Source organism: Hippocampus comes, unplaced genomic scaffold (assembly GCF_001891065.2).
Source record: "Hippocampus comes isolate QL1 unplaced genomic scaffold, H_comes_QL1_v1.1 scaffold83, whole genome shotgun sequence".
Lineage (NCBI taxonomy): Eukaryota > Metazoa > Chordata > Actinopteri > Syngnathiformes > Syngnathidae > Hippocampus > Hippocampus comes.
Genome location: NW_017805281.1, coordinates 2137700 through 2155766, shown reverse-complemented (window position 1 = coordinate 2155766; position 18067 = coordinate 2137700). Strand labels below are relative to the sequence as shown.

Genomic DNA, 18067 nt, shown 5'->3' with positions numbered 1-18067 from the left:
ACACGGGAGTCACTTCTTTGGAATCTTCATCAAAGCAAATGTGTGACTCTCGCCATTCAAGAAGACAACTAAGTAGGTTCCAGGTCCGATACGACTTTCCAACACAAGCGCTTGATGTTGAAATTCTTGCCTTGCGACGCCTTCTCTTTGCACAACAGACCGCCTGTGGAACAAAAACATTGAGGTGGGCCCATTTCATGTCTGGGAGGGGTTTGTCGAAGGGGGCCCAGGGGGGTGCGCTGACGACCAGATGTGGGGATTTTTGGGCTGGGGGGAGGGAGTGGGTGTGATCGGGGGTGCTTTCCTGCAGAAATATGCCAATATTGACACTGAATCCACATCTTTCCTCCTTGAATGTTTGACTTGTAATGTTTGAAGTTCCTCCCAAATGTAAGCATTGCTTTAAAAGAAATGACTTGAGGAGCTTCATATAATGAGCAACACCTCACGTTTTTGAGCTGGTGTGTCAATTACTGGCGGATTTTTGGTGTTTGCAGCAGAGCCTGGTCCAGTGGGGAAGAGAGACGTCGCCTTCAGTGTCTCTTTTGTGGAAAACTCAACTTCTAGGTTCACGCCTCTCAAATATGATCGAATATTGAATTACAGCACAACATAAAGTTAAAAAAATTAAGTTGGCTCTTGTGCCCAAGAGTTCAAGCGGAAGTACGTGTTTTACTTTAATTTTGAAAGGACAGCGGAACTGGCCAGGTTTGACATGCGCAGCTGACGGGGGAGAAACAGCTTTGAGCCAAAAAGCGGTCTGAGGAAGGAGTGAGGAGGCTCGACGATGAAGACGCACGACGCCGAGCCCGAACGGAACCTATCCCAAGCGGACTTCCAACCGTGGCGTCCCGGAGCATGCATCCGCGCGCAGGCGACAGGGAGACGCACCAGACGGAGCACGGTGATATAACCTGACCACCTGCGGAGTTTTGTCGCTTCGGTTCATCGCGCAAGTCCGGTGCCGTCCGGTCGGCTCCAGAATGCCTTTCTGCAAGCGCGCAGTCCTGCCGAGGGACTTGTGCAAGCACGGCATCGGTGTCAGGACGTCGGGGGCGTTCGCCGATCTGGCCGACGTTTGCGCCTTTACCCTGGCCTCGGTGCTCCGCCAACTTTCGGACCTGTCCCGACATTCGCTGGGCGTCCTGCAGGAGCTGGAGGGCGAGCTGGCGTCCGTGTGCCGACGGTCCGGTGCGCTGGAAGACAGACTGGGCCGACTGGTCGAGGTGCTCCGCAAAAGTCCGCACACGCACACAGGTACGACAAACAACGCAAAAAAGTTTCTTTATTCGGAGTGCTGTCAAGTCAATTTGGAAACTTGATAGACGGGAAATGCATAAATCGATAAATATTCATATCAAATGAATATTGTTGATCCACTCCCTTTTTAAGCTTCTTGTTAATTTCCCTCACACTGTTTGAGTTCATTTAATGCACCTGCAAGTTGAGCAACTGTATGTGCCAATCACGTTTGCATTTCTGGACCAACATGATGGGTGCCAAATCCGCCATATGCCCAGAAACAAAAAACACCGCCGCCCTCACTTGTAACACTTAAAGCACATTTAAACTCATTGAAACTTTTTTAAATGCTCCGCTCATGCTTTAAATTGCCCCCCCCCCCCCACCAAAAAAAAAGAGGCCAAGTATGCATGCCTCAAAGATTCGGCACTCCCAATTGAAGGTTCCTATAAAACCAACACATACTATTGTATGTTTAAACAAACCTTTAGATATACCAAAAGTGCGCTAGCTTAATGCTAACCGAACAGAACTGAAATTAGCATCAATGTTACAGTAATTATGAATTTTTAAACGACTGATACTTGCACACACACAAAGCGGCAACACTCGAAACAATTAAGCATTGGCAATTAAACATTGTATATTTCAACAGCAATATGTCCAAGTGACCAGACAGGAAAAGGTTATTCACGCTATAGCCCGCGCTAGATGTAGCACGAGATAGCAGTTCCCTCATTCTGTTTGGCGATTTGGACAGCCAGCTCACGACTTTCTCCTCGTCACGGATTTCGTGACCACCGTACCTGTGACGACACGTCGGCGAATTAAGATCTCTGACTATTTATTGTGGGGAAAAAAAATATTTTAAACTATATTTAATTTCGTCTGTTGTGCATATTTTCAATTAAATTAAATGAATTATTTCCGATATTGTCTTATTTGCGCGGGCGCCATTTTGTTTTCCTGCTCAGCATGTTTTGTGGCCGATATGTCGAGTGAACATCGATGCACACTTCTTCCAGGTTCATTTTGAGCCCCCTACATTTTATTCTTACCGGGTATTCGGACATCCCTACAAAATGGCGTAATAGTGTGCACACAGCCACCGGCTTATATTATTTCTTCTTCTCTTTTCTTAATTGTGCTGCATATCCAACCAGTAGAGTTCAGCGCTGCTCTGCGTATTATGCAACACTAAACTGGACCTGTGCACTGTCAAAACTAAAAAAATACAATAAAAAAACTAGTGGGGCTTCACTGTATTAGATTTGTATTGGCCAATGTCACAACAACGTTGTATCATGTTTGCTGGCAAATGTCCCGGAATTTAACTCGCTTCAGCCACCAAGCAAGCAAGTTTTTGTTATAGTTTGACGGATGTGTGTGCGTGAGTAATAGAAAGTTCCCCCAAACTGAGTCCAGATGTAGCGCTGGAGAGAGGAGAGTGAGATAAAAGAAAACATACAGTGTAGCTGCCTTTCTAACTTGCAGGCGTGGCTGATGACTTTTGTGTGTGCTTGCCGTTCTGTGCATGAGAACTGAGAAATAAAAAAATCCTCGCTTTCCTCCTGCGCGCTGTCAAAATCCCGAGCAAAGCGTGTGGGCCCCACTAAAGTGGGCTGCGTGGGCACAAGATGCGCTCGGTTAAATAATCAATAGCTCATCATTAGATCATCTGAAGCGTCACTCGTCCAACACCTCCCTCCTTCCGCACTTGCCTCCTCATGTTGAAACAAAGACGCAACACAATGACATAACTTGGCAGCAACACACACATTGAGGTTATTACAGTTAAAAAGCCTGCAAAACGCATCTTTCCCTGGGAGAATACGATGGCGTGGCAGCTGTAGAGTGCCTCGTTGTTTGCTTTGAGTGCATGTACGTGAAGCGCAGAGTGACAGTAGAGGATGGGGGGGCGGCATTTTTTTTTTTTTTTTTAGAAGGGTCCAACTTGACTGGCAGCATGTGGACAGCTTCATGCTGTGCGTGCCGCTATAGAGTGCCTCGTTGTTGGCTGTGCCTACATGCTCATCAAGGGGAGAATGACAGAAGAGTGAGGAGGCAGATGTTTTTTTTTTTGGGTGGGGAGAGATACAATTTGACAGCCAGTGTGTGGACAAGGACTTAATATTGGCGTGGCTGCATTAGAGCGCCTCGTTGTCGCAGTGTAGAAAAGCCCTGTGACAACGTGATGTGGTGTATTCCGCCAGGCGACACATCCTCTTTTCCAGGCTGTACAAGAGGTATTTCATTAACAGTTGACCGTGAGGGCCGTGCTTTCAGAGGATTTATTCTTTTTTTGCGGGGTGGGGGGTTACTCCTGACAAATACCACAAATTGCAATAAATGTAGAAATAACACTAAAAATAAGCATTTTCAAAGGACAAAACTAGCTACCCCAGTCTAAAAAGTATGAAAAAGCTCTGTGAATTTGCAAAACAAAAAGTCATAATGAAACAAAAGCTAAAACAAAAACACACACGCGAGTGTGTATTTTTGTGGCTGTATTCCTGCTGGGAGCATCCCAAGAATGTGAACAGGAAGCAAATGGAGTTGTTCATGCGCCTCGATGGAATTTGGCCTCAAAATGATTTATCGGGCCTTGGTCGCATACCCCCGGGCGGGTCCGTTACACCAGCTCCTCGCTGTGACTTGGAGTTGCAATGGTGTCGTTGCCGCCTAAATTCCGGGCCGTCCGGTTCCCACGGCGACGTCAGCTTCCCCACCCGGGCACCACTCCCCTGATCTCCTCCTCTTCGGCCCGGCGTCTAGCTTTCCCACTGTCAGTCAACGCCTCAGTCCTGCCACTGAAAATCAGCGTGAGAACAACAAGACTCGGAACTATGCCGAAGTGAGTTGCGGAGCTTTGTGTCAGCAAAAGTAGAAATGATGCTCTTCCATGAAATCCTCGACATTTTAAGGGCGGGCGTCAATTTTGCCACCTGTGAGGAATGCGGTGATCCTCTTTGGCGATGCAAAGGAAAAAAAAAAAAAGCACAGAGCGACGGTCAGGAACGCTGCGAACAATAACAGACGCCACACGAATCGGTGGGATTGAAAAACAGGCAGCGATAGAATGCAGGAAGTGTGCGTGTGTGGAGCTTTCTTTGGATCCAGAAACTTGGGCCGAGTGCGCGCGCGTATTTTCCGGCCCTTTTTTTTTTATGTGCAACGCGCGCACGAGCGCAGGTCATGAGGCTGTTGTTTATATGATCTCATTGGGAGACGATTCCCATGGCAGTAGAAGGCCAATTGTCCCAAAAGCAGATGTTTTCCCCATGTTGCACGCTGGACGTGGAGGGCAGTCGAGTTGACGCGTCTGCGCGAGAATGCGTCTTTCTTTGTGTGACTCCATGTGTGCGCGTGTGCACGGGTCATCTCGTCCCACGTGACCCCGGCCCCACTTTCTCTAACTGCTGCAGGATGATCAAAGTCCTTCGCGCCACCTAGTGGATGGCAAATGACTAGCGTTCTCCACTGCCAGCGGCAATCCATAGATGGTCAACGGTGATGTCATAGCCGCTGTGAGGAGGGGCGGGGCTTGCTATGCTAACCTGTGGCGTGGTTCTGCATGTGCAATTGTGCACTCTTTGGTATTGTTGTCTGCCAGGGGTTACATGAATTACAGTGCGCTCCAAAAGGATGGGGACGGCATGGATACAACATGGGGGGGGGCTTGCTATGCTAACCTGTGGCGTGATTCTGCACGTGCAGTCTTTGGTATTGTTGTGCGTCAGGGGTTACATTTCGGACATGAATTACAGTGCGCTCCAAAAGTATGGGGACGGCATGGATACATTTTTTTTGTTGCATCCCGAAGACATTTGGGTTTCAGATCAAAAGGTGAATTTGAGACAAACGTTCAGAATTAAAGCTTTTCTATGTCTACGTGTTACAAAGTTCAGGGCAGAGCACCATTTCTTTGAAAGTCGCTCAGTTTTCAAGAGAGCAAAAGTACTGGAACAGACATTATTCGCACTTTAAGTGAATAACATTGAATATTTGGTGGCATGTAGTTTTCATCATTAGAAATACTTTTCCAGGCCTTTACTGCAGTCTCATTCAGTTCTTGTTTGGTTCTGGTGCTTTCTGCCTTCAGTTTCTTCTTAAGGTAAAATGCTCAATTAAGTTACGATCTGTTGATTGACTTGTCCAGCCATCATGAGTTGTTGCATCATCACTAAATAACGAGTGAGCCTGTTTCAGAAGGAGCTTTGCATGCCCAAGACATGACATGACCTCCACCATGTTTTACAGATGAGCTTGTGTGTTTTGGATCCTTTCCTTCTCTGTACTTTGGGCTATCCATCACTTTAGTAGAGGTTAACCTTGCTCTTATCATTCCATAAATCTCTGTACTTCTTGCAAAATCCAATCTGGCCCATCCGATTCTTTTTGCTGATGAGCGGTTTGCATCTTGTGGTGTGGCCTGGACATTTCTTCTCTGAAAGTCCTCTTCAAACATTAGATTGTGCTAACAGCCGAGCTTCAAACAGGAGGTGCTGTGTCCTGAGTTGTTGAACATGTTTAGATGTAAATGCAATGAAATGAATTTTTTTTTTTTTATTTTATATAAAAAAAAAAAAATGAAATGAAAACTGCAGTTCTCAACTTTTGTCTCATATTAATCTTTTGGTCGGGACAAACTAATTGCAAAGTAATTCCGTACCAATACTTTTGTAGGGGACTCTATATTTCCAGCCAGGAGGCGGCAGCAGAGGTCTGCTCTTGTGACCTTTGCACATCACTCCAAAAGTGCGTTTGCGTGCGTGTTGCATCTCGACTCACCAAAACTCCAAGTGGAAGCTGACCGGATGTTTATCAACTCGTCCTTCTATATCATTACCAACTTTGTTGGCTAAGTCAGTGGTTGGCAAACTTTTCACACCTAATTTCACCAAAATAAACATTAAAATACAGTTGTGTAATGGACCCACAAAAATGAGTCCAGAAAAAGGATATTTGATTCCGTTGCGCTCCATGTGGAAAAATAAACTCGCATCGCAAATCATATTAAATCAAAACATTTACCTTGGTAGATGTTGACAAATGTTCCTGGATGATTAATTGTAAACATCTTGAACTTGAAAGTTAAATACAACTGAACTGTACCTTATTTTCACGACCTTACGGCGTTAATCCCGTCCTTGTTTCGCATACCGCTAGACAGAGCCCACGTACCACCACACTGGTTTTTTGCGGCTTTTTTTAGGGGGGGGGGGGTCTGTGCAGGACGAGCAGCACTCAGGTAGGACGAATGTGGTGCTGCGTTCTTTGACACTTGGTTGGAACGAAGCGAACACACCGGGTTCTTCATTTGTTGTTGTGGCGTTTCAGGAGAAGGGGGAGGGGTGGTGGTATTCAGGTTTTCGTTTGTAGTTCCCGAAGAGGAGCTAACTGCGCGTTCACTTAGCCTGGCAGCTGCCAGCTCCAATGAGATTAACCCGTTCAATCTGCACACGAGGAATGTGCGAGAGTTTGGAAATCGCAAGCTAACACCGTATTGGGTTTGAATAGGTCCCATTTTTTGGTCGTTACGAATCATTTGGCTTTTGAGGCTTGGATCAAGAATGCTGAATTATTGTTTGCTCTGAGGGGGTGGAATAAAATGACGTGTCGGAAAGCAGAATTGCTGTAAATCCAGAATCTCAAATGACCACTTCATTAGGCATAGCTACACACGCTTTCATAGCTTCATAAGCAAAATAATTAAAAATAATAATAATCTGAAAATCATCCTGGGTTTCATTCACAAGTGTGTCTTGTTGTCTTAATGGATTTTGGATGAGATTTTGAGAATTTGGCAGGCTACGTAATGCTGTACTGTGGAATGCATTCATTTAGATTTTGCATGATTAGATTTTGTTTATGCATTCAAAATCTTTATTTTTTTACGATTGGTTGTTGTTGATTATTGTAGCTTTTTTGCCCCTAAAATAATTGATCAAACGTATGTATTCATTTTTATAGTTGTTTTAATCATTAATATCCTCAAATCACTGGTTTGTTGATATATTGGAAATAATAGTCACTAAAATATATGCATTTAACAGTTTCGTTGATTAAACAAGGGGTTAAATAATTTCATATGCCCCCCCAAAAAAATGTTCAGTTAAAAAACATTTCATCTTCATATGTGTCATTTCAGTATTGATTTACTGTAAACTCTAAAAATAAAGAATAGTAGTAAAAAAATACACTTAACTATTTTAGTAAATTAGCTGATTATAATTGTTACTGATAATTAATTAAATTACATTTTCTACATTTAAAAACATTAAATTGGTTAATCCACTATAATTTTTACTCCTAAAATGGGTTGATTAAAATCCATTTATACAATCTTTATTTTTCTATTTATTCATCTCATCAAATAGCTGCAAAGTTGATTTGATGTAAATAAAATGTAAAAAAAAAAAAGATTGTTCTATCTCGACGTAACAATTTATTGTATCCGGTTAATTCATTGCAGTCGCTAATTGTGTACCTAATGACCTGTCCTCAGCACTCCTCTCCTCCGGCATCCCATAATAGCTTCCTCTCCACCCCAACCACCACCACTCCTCATCATCTCCTGTGTCGCTCTGCCTCCCTCCAGCGCTCTCACGCTCGCCGCCTTCTGATTGGCTCTCGCCAGCCTGGCTCTTTTATCAATTGAGCTGCGGATGCCGGGATGCGACTGGCTGGATGCTAATCAACGCAGCCGCCGCTCTCTCTCTTTCTCTCTCTCTCTCGCTTGTTCTCTCACACACCCAACATATGATTAGCCAACAGCTCACGTAAGCGAGGTACACTGACACACACACTCTCTCTCCCTGCGCCTCCTTCTGTCTGCGTGGCTCGCCCTTTTCCACACACACAAACATACACACACACACGCGCATCCTCTCTTGGGGGATGCAGATGTGACGCCTGCTCGCCTCACGCACGAGGGCCACACGCGCTTCTGTCTTGATTTTTGTCGTGTCGTGGAATGCACCCGTGATGTTTTGGGACAGGAAGAACAGTGCGGGCAATCCACAAAGGCGGCCCAAAGGGAGACACAGACCCAAATCGGCAACAGGTACTTTTGCATATATGGAGATGAGCATGTGGAACCTTATCGGCCGTGTCCAACTTGAACTCGTGGCTCGTTTTTCATTTCATCCCGTGACAAAAATCGGAGGCGCACGTTTGCAATCGCCGAGGTCGGTCTTGTCCTGCCGTCGTTGGGAATGAACTGGGTCACTCAAGTCAGCCTTTTGCTTGTGGCCCGACGAGACGAGAATCAAGCAGGCGTGTTGGCGCGTGCGTGTGATCAATGGCCTGCGCGGTCTCGTCCCGCACGAGCTCGCCGGCGAGGCTGCGATGGCCGAGAAACGAGCAAGACATTGAGGTGACGACTCTTGTCAATCACGGTCCCTCATTTATTCCATATCCTTGACATACGAGTGATCTACTAGCACCTACACTCTTTGTCCTTTCTACTAAGACAATGTGTCTAACGACTAGGTCTTACTAGAAGTGCCCCCCCCCCCACTGCTGCCTTCCAGATCTAAATGACATGCCTGCAAACTACTACTTTTCCATGGTAATCAGTCACATTTTATTTTAGTATAACTAGTTGCACACACTTGTCAACAAGTGCATCGTTTGTACTCTCCAGTAACGTAGTTGTTCAACTAGCCTCCAGAAATTTCATACAGTAGGAGAAGGCAGTCAGGAAAAAAATTGGTGCTAGTTAGTTGTCGCTGTGTATGCGCTAGTCGTTCCACGAGTGCGCTGAATTGTTTTACGAGCGAGGACACACACACAAACACACACACACACACAAATACATGGACCGCTCAGTGTATTATTAAGCTGTCAAATAAATGTTCAACTAGCTTGTCATAGTGCAGTACTGTAGTTGACTTCTGCACTACTAGTGAAGTGCTAGAACTTAACTAGTGGAATTGAATAATGTCACTAATACGCTAGTGCTCATTATTTTCTTATGAATGGGATGAACACATGGACAACTCAGCACACTTAGTAGGACAACTACATGTTACTAGTAAGGTAAAACTGCACTAGTTGACCAGCAGATGCTACTAGTACTACAAGGCAAGCAGTAGATGTTTCACTAGCGCATGCCGTGTGTACGTGCGAGGCGTCCACACACTTTTTGACCTTGACTGAAGGGAAGCGCACCCTTTGCAGGCTGATTTTGAAATATGGCCGCCTGCTCATTCATGATGATGACGTCATCCCGGACGCAGGGACGACAGAGAACAAAGAGTGAGGCAGAGAAAAAAAAAAAAAAGAGGAAGAAGTAGTGTGACAGCGGAGAGGTGTGCACCTCCGGCTGCTGTTCCCATGGCAACCGGGCAGGTCAACGCAAACCTGTTTGTGTTGTCTCACGACTACAAAAACGACAATCACTGCAGGGAGAGTCAGCGAGTTGTGGAGTTTAATTTAGACAAAAGTAGTACTTTGCCTTCATTTGTGGCAATAATCACTGAAGGATTTTTACTGTTGGTAGCTTTTGCTCGGTAACTTCCCCTGTATGACTGCGGTGCCGTTTTGATGCCAGTGAACTATGCTGAAGTGAGTTGAGGAGTTTTCTTTTTAATAAGTACAGTAGTGCTTTGTCCCGATTCCTTGGCCTCCAGGGCGAACTATAATAAAGATGTGCTCCACGTAGATTTGATATTGTAACAGAAGAGACGGTCACAATTAAGCTGTTAAGTTGTTTATGGCAGAGGATAAAGAAGCTATGCCTGTGAGTTATGTTTTTTTGCTTCTTCTGCATGTATCGCTTCAGCTTGCATTTAAATAGAAGTTGTTCAAAGGTTTGCGATCTTGTGGCTTTTTTGGGGGGGCTGGGGGGCGGTTGGAAAAACTTGCAAGTTGAGGAGCAGGAGGAGGATTTGTCTTCATTCCAAGTGGGAGGGAAGGAAGGGCCGAGTTTCCCTCCTCCGTGGTGATCTCCCCCTCTCCGGCGCTCCCTCCACGTCAGTGCGCCCATGCCTCTTCAGGCCATCAGACATGCAGCGTTTGTGGGCCGGGCCTGGTAAGAAAGAGGCGACGAAGTGCGCGGGGGCATCCGGAGGTTTCTGTAAGCTGCCTATGTTGATGCGGGATTCCTGCACAATCTAACGGACTCGATATAAAATCTGCGTTTGGATCGAGTGACTTTCCGGATAGTTCGGCATTTGTTCGGAGACATGCAGATTGAGCCCTTGCGTGGATTTGGAGCGCTGGTGGGGGAAAGGAGGTCATGAATTTTTTTTTTTCCATTTCACAGCACAAATGGCTTGCAATGGAATGTGACACCAAGTAGAATACTGTATGCAAGTTGCACATGCATGTCACAAACGGCGCGCATGCATGCACAGCACTTGTGCTGTTATTGTTTTTGTTGCACCACCTGCGTGTGCGCGTGCGTGTGTGTGTGTGTGTGTGTGTGTGTGTGTGTGTGTGTGTGTGTGTGTGTGTGTGCGCGTGCAATGGAAGGCTGGCTCTGTCATCATGTGATTGTGATAGTTTTGAATCCAGTCGTATCTCTGGATATTAGACACACACAAACAGCTGAGCTGCTTTTCTAGCCATTTTCATGCAGTCGCATGCTGTCTACACTTCACTGCTGGGAAATAACTAGCTAGAGCTGCAACTGATGATATTTAAGAAGAAGGAAACAAACTTGTCTCACAATTGAGAAATTCGCAATTTACAGCAGCAAAAATTATGAAAAAGTGAAAGTACAAAAAAACAAACAAGTAATGCATGCACAAAAAAAAAAAAAATTTTTGTCAATGATTAGACTGTAGATTGTATTTATTTTTTTGCCAAAGAATCAGATTAAAAAAAAAAATTCCAACCCTTTATTGAAAAACTGGACATGATTTCAAAAAACATAAATCGACAATGATTCAGTTCCTGGTTTGATTTTTAACATCCAGCAGAAAATCTACAAAATTGTTGATCGCTGTTTTCCAAAGTCTAACGCCGTACGTAGGATCATCACTTAAAAAGTGATTATGTTTACATTAAGGTGTATTTATTATTCCTAATTGGTCCATTTCTTAATAGTTCAGTTATTTTATTCGACATTTATTGTGCGGGAGAATAACACTGTTTGAAATGCAGGAATGTGAATAAAATGTTGAATTACTCCATAATTTGTTGTCAGTAGCAGTGCTGTAAAAGTGGCAAGTTGTTATTTTATTCGACATTTATTGTGCGGGAGAATAATGAAATGCATGAATGAATGAGTTTGAAATGCATGAATGTTAATAAAATGTTGAATTACTCCATAATTTGTTGTCAGTAGCAGTGCTGTAAAAGTGGCAAGTTAAAAGCGATGGGGAAAAAAAAATGGTCGCCGGTCCGCATGTACTTGTCTCAATCTGTCCATCACACAAAACTTTTGGGGGCCACTGGCTTACAGAGCGTTGGAAGTCCTTTTTCCACCTCTGCAACACGTGTAGAATTTCACACAGCACGCTTAGTGGGATCGAGAGTTCTCAAAGGCCGTCGGAGGAATCGAGTTGGCGTTGAGTGAAATGCTAATATCTTGCCGGTCGAGAGGAGCTTAAAAACAACTCGACTCCGGGTTGAAAAATAAGAAAGAATCTTTCTTGAACTTTTGTTACCAACATTTTGTTGTTGCATTCAGAGGGTGACGGACCGGCCGGAAACGAGAGTTACTCGGCCAAATTTGGCGCATGCACGTTTTGTGCGCTCTTGCGTCTGTGTATCTACCATAGTGTGTGCACATGTGCAACTCCTCCCCTTATTTTGCCTGCGACATCACTTCCGGTGTTGAGGCAGCCGTGAGATGGTTTGTCATGGTCACCTCTGCACAACTTGCAATGTCAGCACTCGGTGAGTGCGCGCTCCTCGGGTCCCACTGTCGGATCATGAACGTGCATAGCCTGCAGTCTTGCGTGGATTTGGCGCGTGAAGCCACAGAAGCTGTTTTGCGTCTCACGTCAAATATTCCCAGCACGCCTCGGAAGAGGCTCCCACATTATCTCTTAGTTGATTTTAAGCTTTGAGTGCAGTTCTTCCTAAAGTGGGGCTCAGCGAGCCATTCCTTGGGTGTCCCTAAAATGACTTGCAATACAGCAGTATTGAATCAAAATTTTAAAAATTGCATCGCGACATACTCTTATCTTGCACAGAGTGTGCTGCTCGTACATCTTGGGCCAAACGTCTTTGTGACTATTTTCAAATGACTCACAGCAGACTTTTGACCTGGAGGTGTTTGATTTGTAATTAGCGAATGAGCATAGCATTTGTAATTAGCGAGTTAGCATAGCACATTGGGGTTTCCACGCCCTGTAAACCTCTTTAAATATTTGTGTGTCATGAAGGCATAGAATGAGAGCGACTTTCTGACTGGACCGACTGATGCAAATCAACTTTTCCACACCGTTTGAACCGATTGTATTTGTACGCAGCCGTACACATGGAACACTGCTCATACATTTGTGCCATGTCAGCAGCTAATTGCTTTTTTTTTTTTTTTGATCATCCTCGCTTGCCTTAACTAGCTTGCTGCCATGCTAGTATTAATTAGATATGAGGCTTTTCTTACTGTATCCATGACAATGGTGTGTTTAGATAAAAATAATGGCCAAATATAATTGGAATGAAATTGGGAACAATGGGCAACCATTTTGTTTCAATTGCAGTACCTAATGAAAAGGTGTGTGTGTGCGTGCGTGCGTGCGTGCGTGCGTGCGTGCGTGTGTGTGTGTGTGTGTGTAATTATTCAAGCGTCTGAAGGCCTTTGAAGGGAGGCAGTGGTTTCCACAGTGACAGTACACCTGCTTCTGCAGCAGGGGGCAGTGCTGGGGCAGCCAAACCACAACGGTGCCCGAATGGCCATTTATTTCTTCAGCCAGCAGACGTGAAGCGCATGCACTTGCTCCATCTTTGTGCGCGTGCGCGAGTCAATGACCAGCCTCCTCCACACGCTTTCCCACCAAGGGAGACACGATAGGCCTTCTCAATTGTGCGCCAGCAATCGCAAAATGTCGGTTAAATGTCTTAACTTCCGTCCATCTTTTGATTTCAAAACATGCTCGTTTTTATTTTATTTTATTTTTTCAGCGAATCAACAAATATGTCGAGAATTCAGAAAGAAGGTATCTTTACTGACTGACATCATTGATTTGATTTGGCGGACTTGAGTTTAATTTTATGGACCAGCGCTACCAGTGATTTTGAAGGCCCAGAGCAGATGATATTGACATGACAACGTGTTGACGATGAAATCTGATTGGACAAAAAAAACAAAAAAAAAGGCTAACATCCATACACACTGCTGGAAGCAGTGCAGCAAAGAGAGATAGCTGATCACTTTTGCTGGCGATGGTGTGCTCCATAAAATGCATGGCTAGGGAGTGGTTAGAGGGGGCGGCTATAGTCCCATCAGAAATCCGTGTGGCCCCAACGAAGCCCCTCCAGCATGATATTTGTAATTTTCTGAGCCCCCCTGTCTCTAGGTCAAGCCTCCCTTTAGCACCAGGAGAGAAACAAATCCTGGAGCCGTCCCTTTCGATGTTGACGGCGGCTCACAGGATCCGTTTTGTTTGTGTACTCTGATGACCTTCCTCTTCAATCTTCTTCCGATTCAACGCAGCTCTTCTCCTTCCCGCCTTCTTTCCCGCCCGCTCGCCTTCCTTCCCGCCTTCCTTGTTCTCCCTGACAACACAGAGCGGCGTTATGTAATCTCTGGCTATTAGTTATGGAAATTGTGAGCGTTTGATGTACTTTGCTCTCTGCGTCTCCTCCTCCTCGTTCTCTCTCTCTCGCCATCCTCACTCTCGATAATCTTATTTCTCACCCTCTCCTCTCTCTCCGTCTCTCGACCGCATCCATCACTTGCTCCCGCCTCCCGCAGCCACCGTCGGACTCGAGGCGGAGAGCGTCAGGCGCGGAGGAAGCAGCAGCAGCGGAGACGGCGGCAGCGGCGGCGGCGGCAACGGCAACCGCCGCCACAACCACGCCGGAGGAGGACGGCGAGGAAGCTGCGACCACGGCAATGGCAACGGCGCGGCCAGCTTCGGGTCTCCATGGCAACAGAGCGTGAACGTGTTTGGCTCATGGAGCAGGCCCGAGTGTGTGGAAGAGCTGCACCAGCAGGCGCAGCTTAACCTCCAGAGCCTGCTGCAAGGTACGGACGGACGGGCGGACGGACGGATGGGGAAGGCGGGAGCACGATTTGACGGATGGAAGGTGTGCGCGCGTCGGTCGGGCTGAGGCGCGTGTTTACATGCGCCACATTCGAGACGTGCACCTGCGTTTCACAGTGCGCGCGTGTTTCTCAGCATACCGCATGTCGGCCGACAGAGGCACTGCAGACGATGCAGCCTTGTTATTGAAGCTCCTGACAGGGTGTGTGCGTGTGTGTGCGCGCCAACATGGAGGCTTGAGAAGTGCCCACTGACAGTGGCTGTCACTCCTCCTTTCCACTGTGTAAAATCTGCACGGTGTGAAGCTGCTGCTGCTGCTGCTGCTGCTGCTGCTCCTCTCTCTCCCTCTCAGTGTCCCGATGCTCTCTCTCGCCCTCTGCCTCCACCCAAGCGGTCCGAACGATCGAGCGGAGGCCAAACGCAAACAAATCATGACGGATCAATTGACTTGTTGCACCACCCGTGTTGGCAGCGTCTTCATGCACTGCAGATTCTCCACAAACTTACTTACAGCGACGTATGCTGGGCAAGAAATTTTGATGGCATGGCCCCCTGGTGGATGTGACCAAAGGCCAAACACGTTTTGGTTCTCCTTCCGTGTGATGAAGCCCTGAATATGAGCCGTAACAGTGATTTTTGGTCTATTCACACAAAATCCATCCGTCTACAGTCCAGCAGCCTGACACATCTCTACTAAGGGGGTTGGGGGATTCAACGCACTCAGAACTTGTGGTCTGCTGCTTTGTTGGTGACACAACAGCAAGCAAAAGTCCGATGAACTTCTCTTGCAGTCTTGGCTTTTTTTTGTTGTTTGACACAGTGCTACATTGGATAAGCTCGCTTGGGCAGCCTCTTGGTGTGCACGCATCAGATGCGCTGCGAATGCATGCAGGCTACCTTATGAGTCGTCCTGTTTTGGTTGAACACTAGATTTCGTTAAAAGATGGCTCTTTGTTGGAAATGATCTGGGCCCAGGAAGGGAGCGGCCATTCAAGAGTTTAGAATTTTTCAGTGGCCACCAACACCCCTGCCAGTGGCCATGTTGTTGGCAAGACTGCAACGGCTTGATGGAGAGAGCGAGTGGCCTTTGTCTGCTGCTCCGTAGAAAACTCGCTTCGCCAACGTCATTCGTCCTGAGAGTGTTTGGAAAGCAAAGCACATTTTCCCATTCAAATAAATGGCCAGAGAATGAATCCGTTCCAGCCACAGAACCGATTACATTGAACTTTTTTATGGCTATTGTTGGAGAGGAATTCTATAATATATTATTTTATTTATATTTATTTATTGATTGATTGATTGATTGATTGATTGATTGATTGATTGATTGATTGCCATTGCAGGCATGTGCCATCAGGGATTGATTCAAACTATTTTTGTTTTTTTTCACAATGAATGCGTTTTGGCATCAAGGTATCAAGGAACCTTATTGAAGTGAACTGCGGAGCTTCGTTTTGAAAGAGATTTTGCCACCTCCTTGTGGGATTTTACTGTCAAGAAAATATGTTGAAATGAGTTGAGGAGTTTCATTTTTAGCAAAAGTAGTGCTTTGCTGCCATCCCGTGGCATCGTGAGATCACGGAACTATGTTGACATAAGATCAGTCGTTTTATTTAGACACAATTAGTGCTTTGCCGTTATCCCGGGGCATCTTGATGTCGAGGAACTGTGTTGAAGTGAGTTGAAGAGTTTCATTCAGACAAAAACCGGGTTTTGTCATCAACTTGTGACATTGAATTTAACCGTTTTCAGGGGGAATTTTGCTGGTAATAGTTCGTCCCCCATGAATAGCTGGGCTTGATTATCGCCGTTGCTTTTCTCTATGTACACGACATGGCTGACTGTATACAGGTAAGTGAATTTGCCTGATGAGTCTGATGTGCCGGCAGCAACATCCAGGCTGGAAGTCATCAAGGTTGTCACTGCGTGCGTGGCCGTGGAGCTTACGTAACACCGAAACGTCTCCCATGACTAAATATTCATCTAGCTCTCGCTCATCCATATTTATGAAGCCAGCGTTTGGACCGCGAGTCCATCAGCCGGCCGATGCTGCGTTTATACGCTTGGGATAAGTGCAACTGGAACCGGCTTTGCGGCTTTTAGCAGCGGCGCACGTTGTATGTCAGCCCATGTCGCCAGGTGTCAAACTCAAGGTCGCTCATTGGATCTTGTCATTGCAACGGGTGCGATTCCGGCATGCGCATTAAATACAAAAAAAACAAAAAACAAAAAAAACTGTCTCTCGTCCACAGGCTGACAAAGCCAAGTGAAACCAAGCGTGTACACAAAGTGTATACAGAGAAAGATGAACGAGGGCCTTTGTTTGTGTCCATTTCCCCTCTGCGCCTCTCAAAGGGTGACCCGGAGCACCCGGGTGCTTTATTATTATCGAGGATGTCTGGCTTCCTTGCTGAATGGTGTATGTGTGTATATCAACACACACACACACACACACACACACATACATTTCCCCATGCTGACTGTTGACTGACCAAATCTGAGATGCTAACAATGTGCACTTTAGTGACGTCTGAGTGCTCGTCTGGCTGGAGGTTGCGAGAAGGGCATGTTTTTTTTCTTTTTTTCTTATGTTTTTTTTCCTTTTTTTTTTTCCTTTTTTTTTTTACATCCTACCTTTGCATCCCGCATGTCTCCTTGCCCTCCCTCCTTCATTTTGCCGACGAGCTGGTGGGAAAGAGAAGTCTTCACATACCTGTTTTTGTGATTTATATGATATACACAGGGCGGCCCGGTGGGCCAGTGGTTAGTGCGTCAACCCCACAAGGCAGAGGTACCGGGTTCAATTCCATCTCCAGCCTCCCTGTATGGAGTTTGCATGTTCTCCCCGGGCCTGCGTGGGTTTTCTCCGGGTACTCTGGTTTCTTCCCACATTCCAAAAACATGCATGGCAAGCTAATTGAACACTCGAAATTGTCGCTTGGTGTGAGCGTGAGCGTGGATGGTTGTTCGTCTGTGTGTGCCGTGCGATTGGCTGGCAACTTGTTCAGGGTGTCCTCCGCCTACTGCCCGAAGACAGCTATGATAGGCTGATATCAAACAGATGCCATTGCAGCGGTATACAAACCCGAATTTCACAGACAAGCTAAGCAGGAAACCCACTTCTATGCCCACAAAACATTCTTGATGACTATGTCGGTGGCAGGAACTGGTCGGATTCCAGTTTCCCGTTGGTCCCCTTCACAGCCTTCAGTTCTCATCATTGCCCACGTGAGCATCAAAGAAGCAGAATGAGGAACATCTCATGGTGTTGACGGTGCAAAAACGGCGACTGGCTCCCATGGCCTGTATGCCTGCGTCCACTTGCTAATTAAACTGTGCTTCCTGCAAGGCTCAGGCCACATTTAGATGCCCTCAGCACCTCCAGTCACTTACAAAAAAAAAAAAAAACTTTCGGCCAACTCAGCGCTCTCAAGTGCCCCCCCCCAAACCCCCTGCCTGTGTTGCTTAGCAACCACACCACCACCAGTATGGAATCCATATGGAGCAAGTTTAACCCAGTTCTCTATAACTCTGTGTGTGTGTGTGTGTGTGTGTGTGTGTGTGTGTGTGTGTGTGTGTGTGTGTGTGTGTGTGTGTTGAAGGGCTTTAAGGGATGAGTGGAGACTGGGTCAGGAGTATGTTTTTGGGGGAAAGGA

The 18067-nt window shown here is 46.1% G+C and overlaps 1 protein-coding gene across 3 annotated transcripts in view; it reads left to right on the top strand.

The window, feature by feature from the left end:
• Positions 1 to 352: 352 nt before the first annotated feature.
• The window catches only part of nhsl2 (NHS-like 2), a 27420-nt gene continuing 9705 nt past the window's right edge, over positions 353 to 18067 (top strand). The window contains exons 1-2 of one of the 3 annotated variants that reach the window (XM_019871255.1): positions 353 to 1257; positions 14120 to 14392. In XM_019871255.1, the coding sequence (XP_019726814.1) occupies positions 984 to 1257; positions 14120 to 14392 (547 nt within the window). In that variant the 5' untranslated portion in view covers positions 353 to 983. Of the gene's footprint in view, positions 1258 to 8168; positions 8309 to 14119; positions 14393 to 18067 lie in introns of those variants that run through there. The other 2 variants (XM_019871257.1, XM_019871258.1) reach the window with 2 other exon arrangements.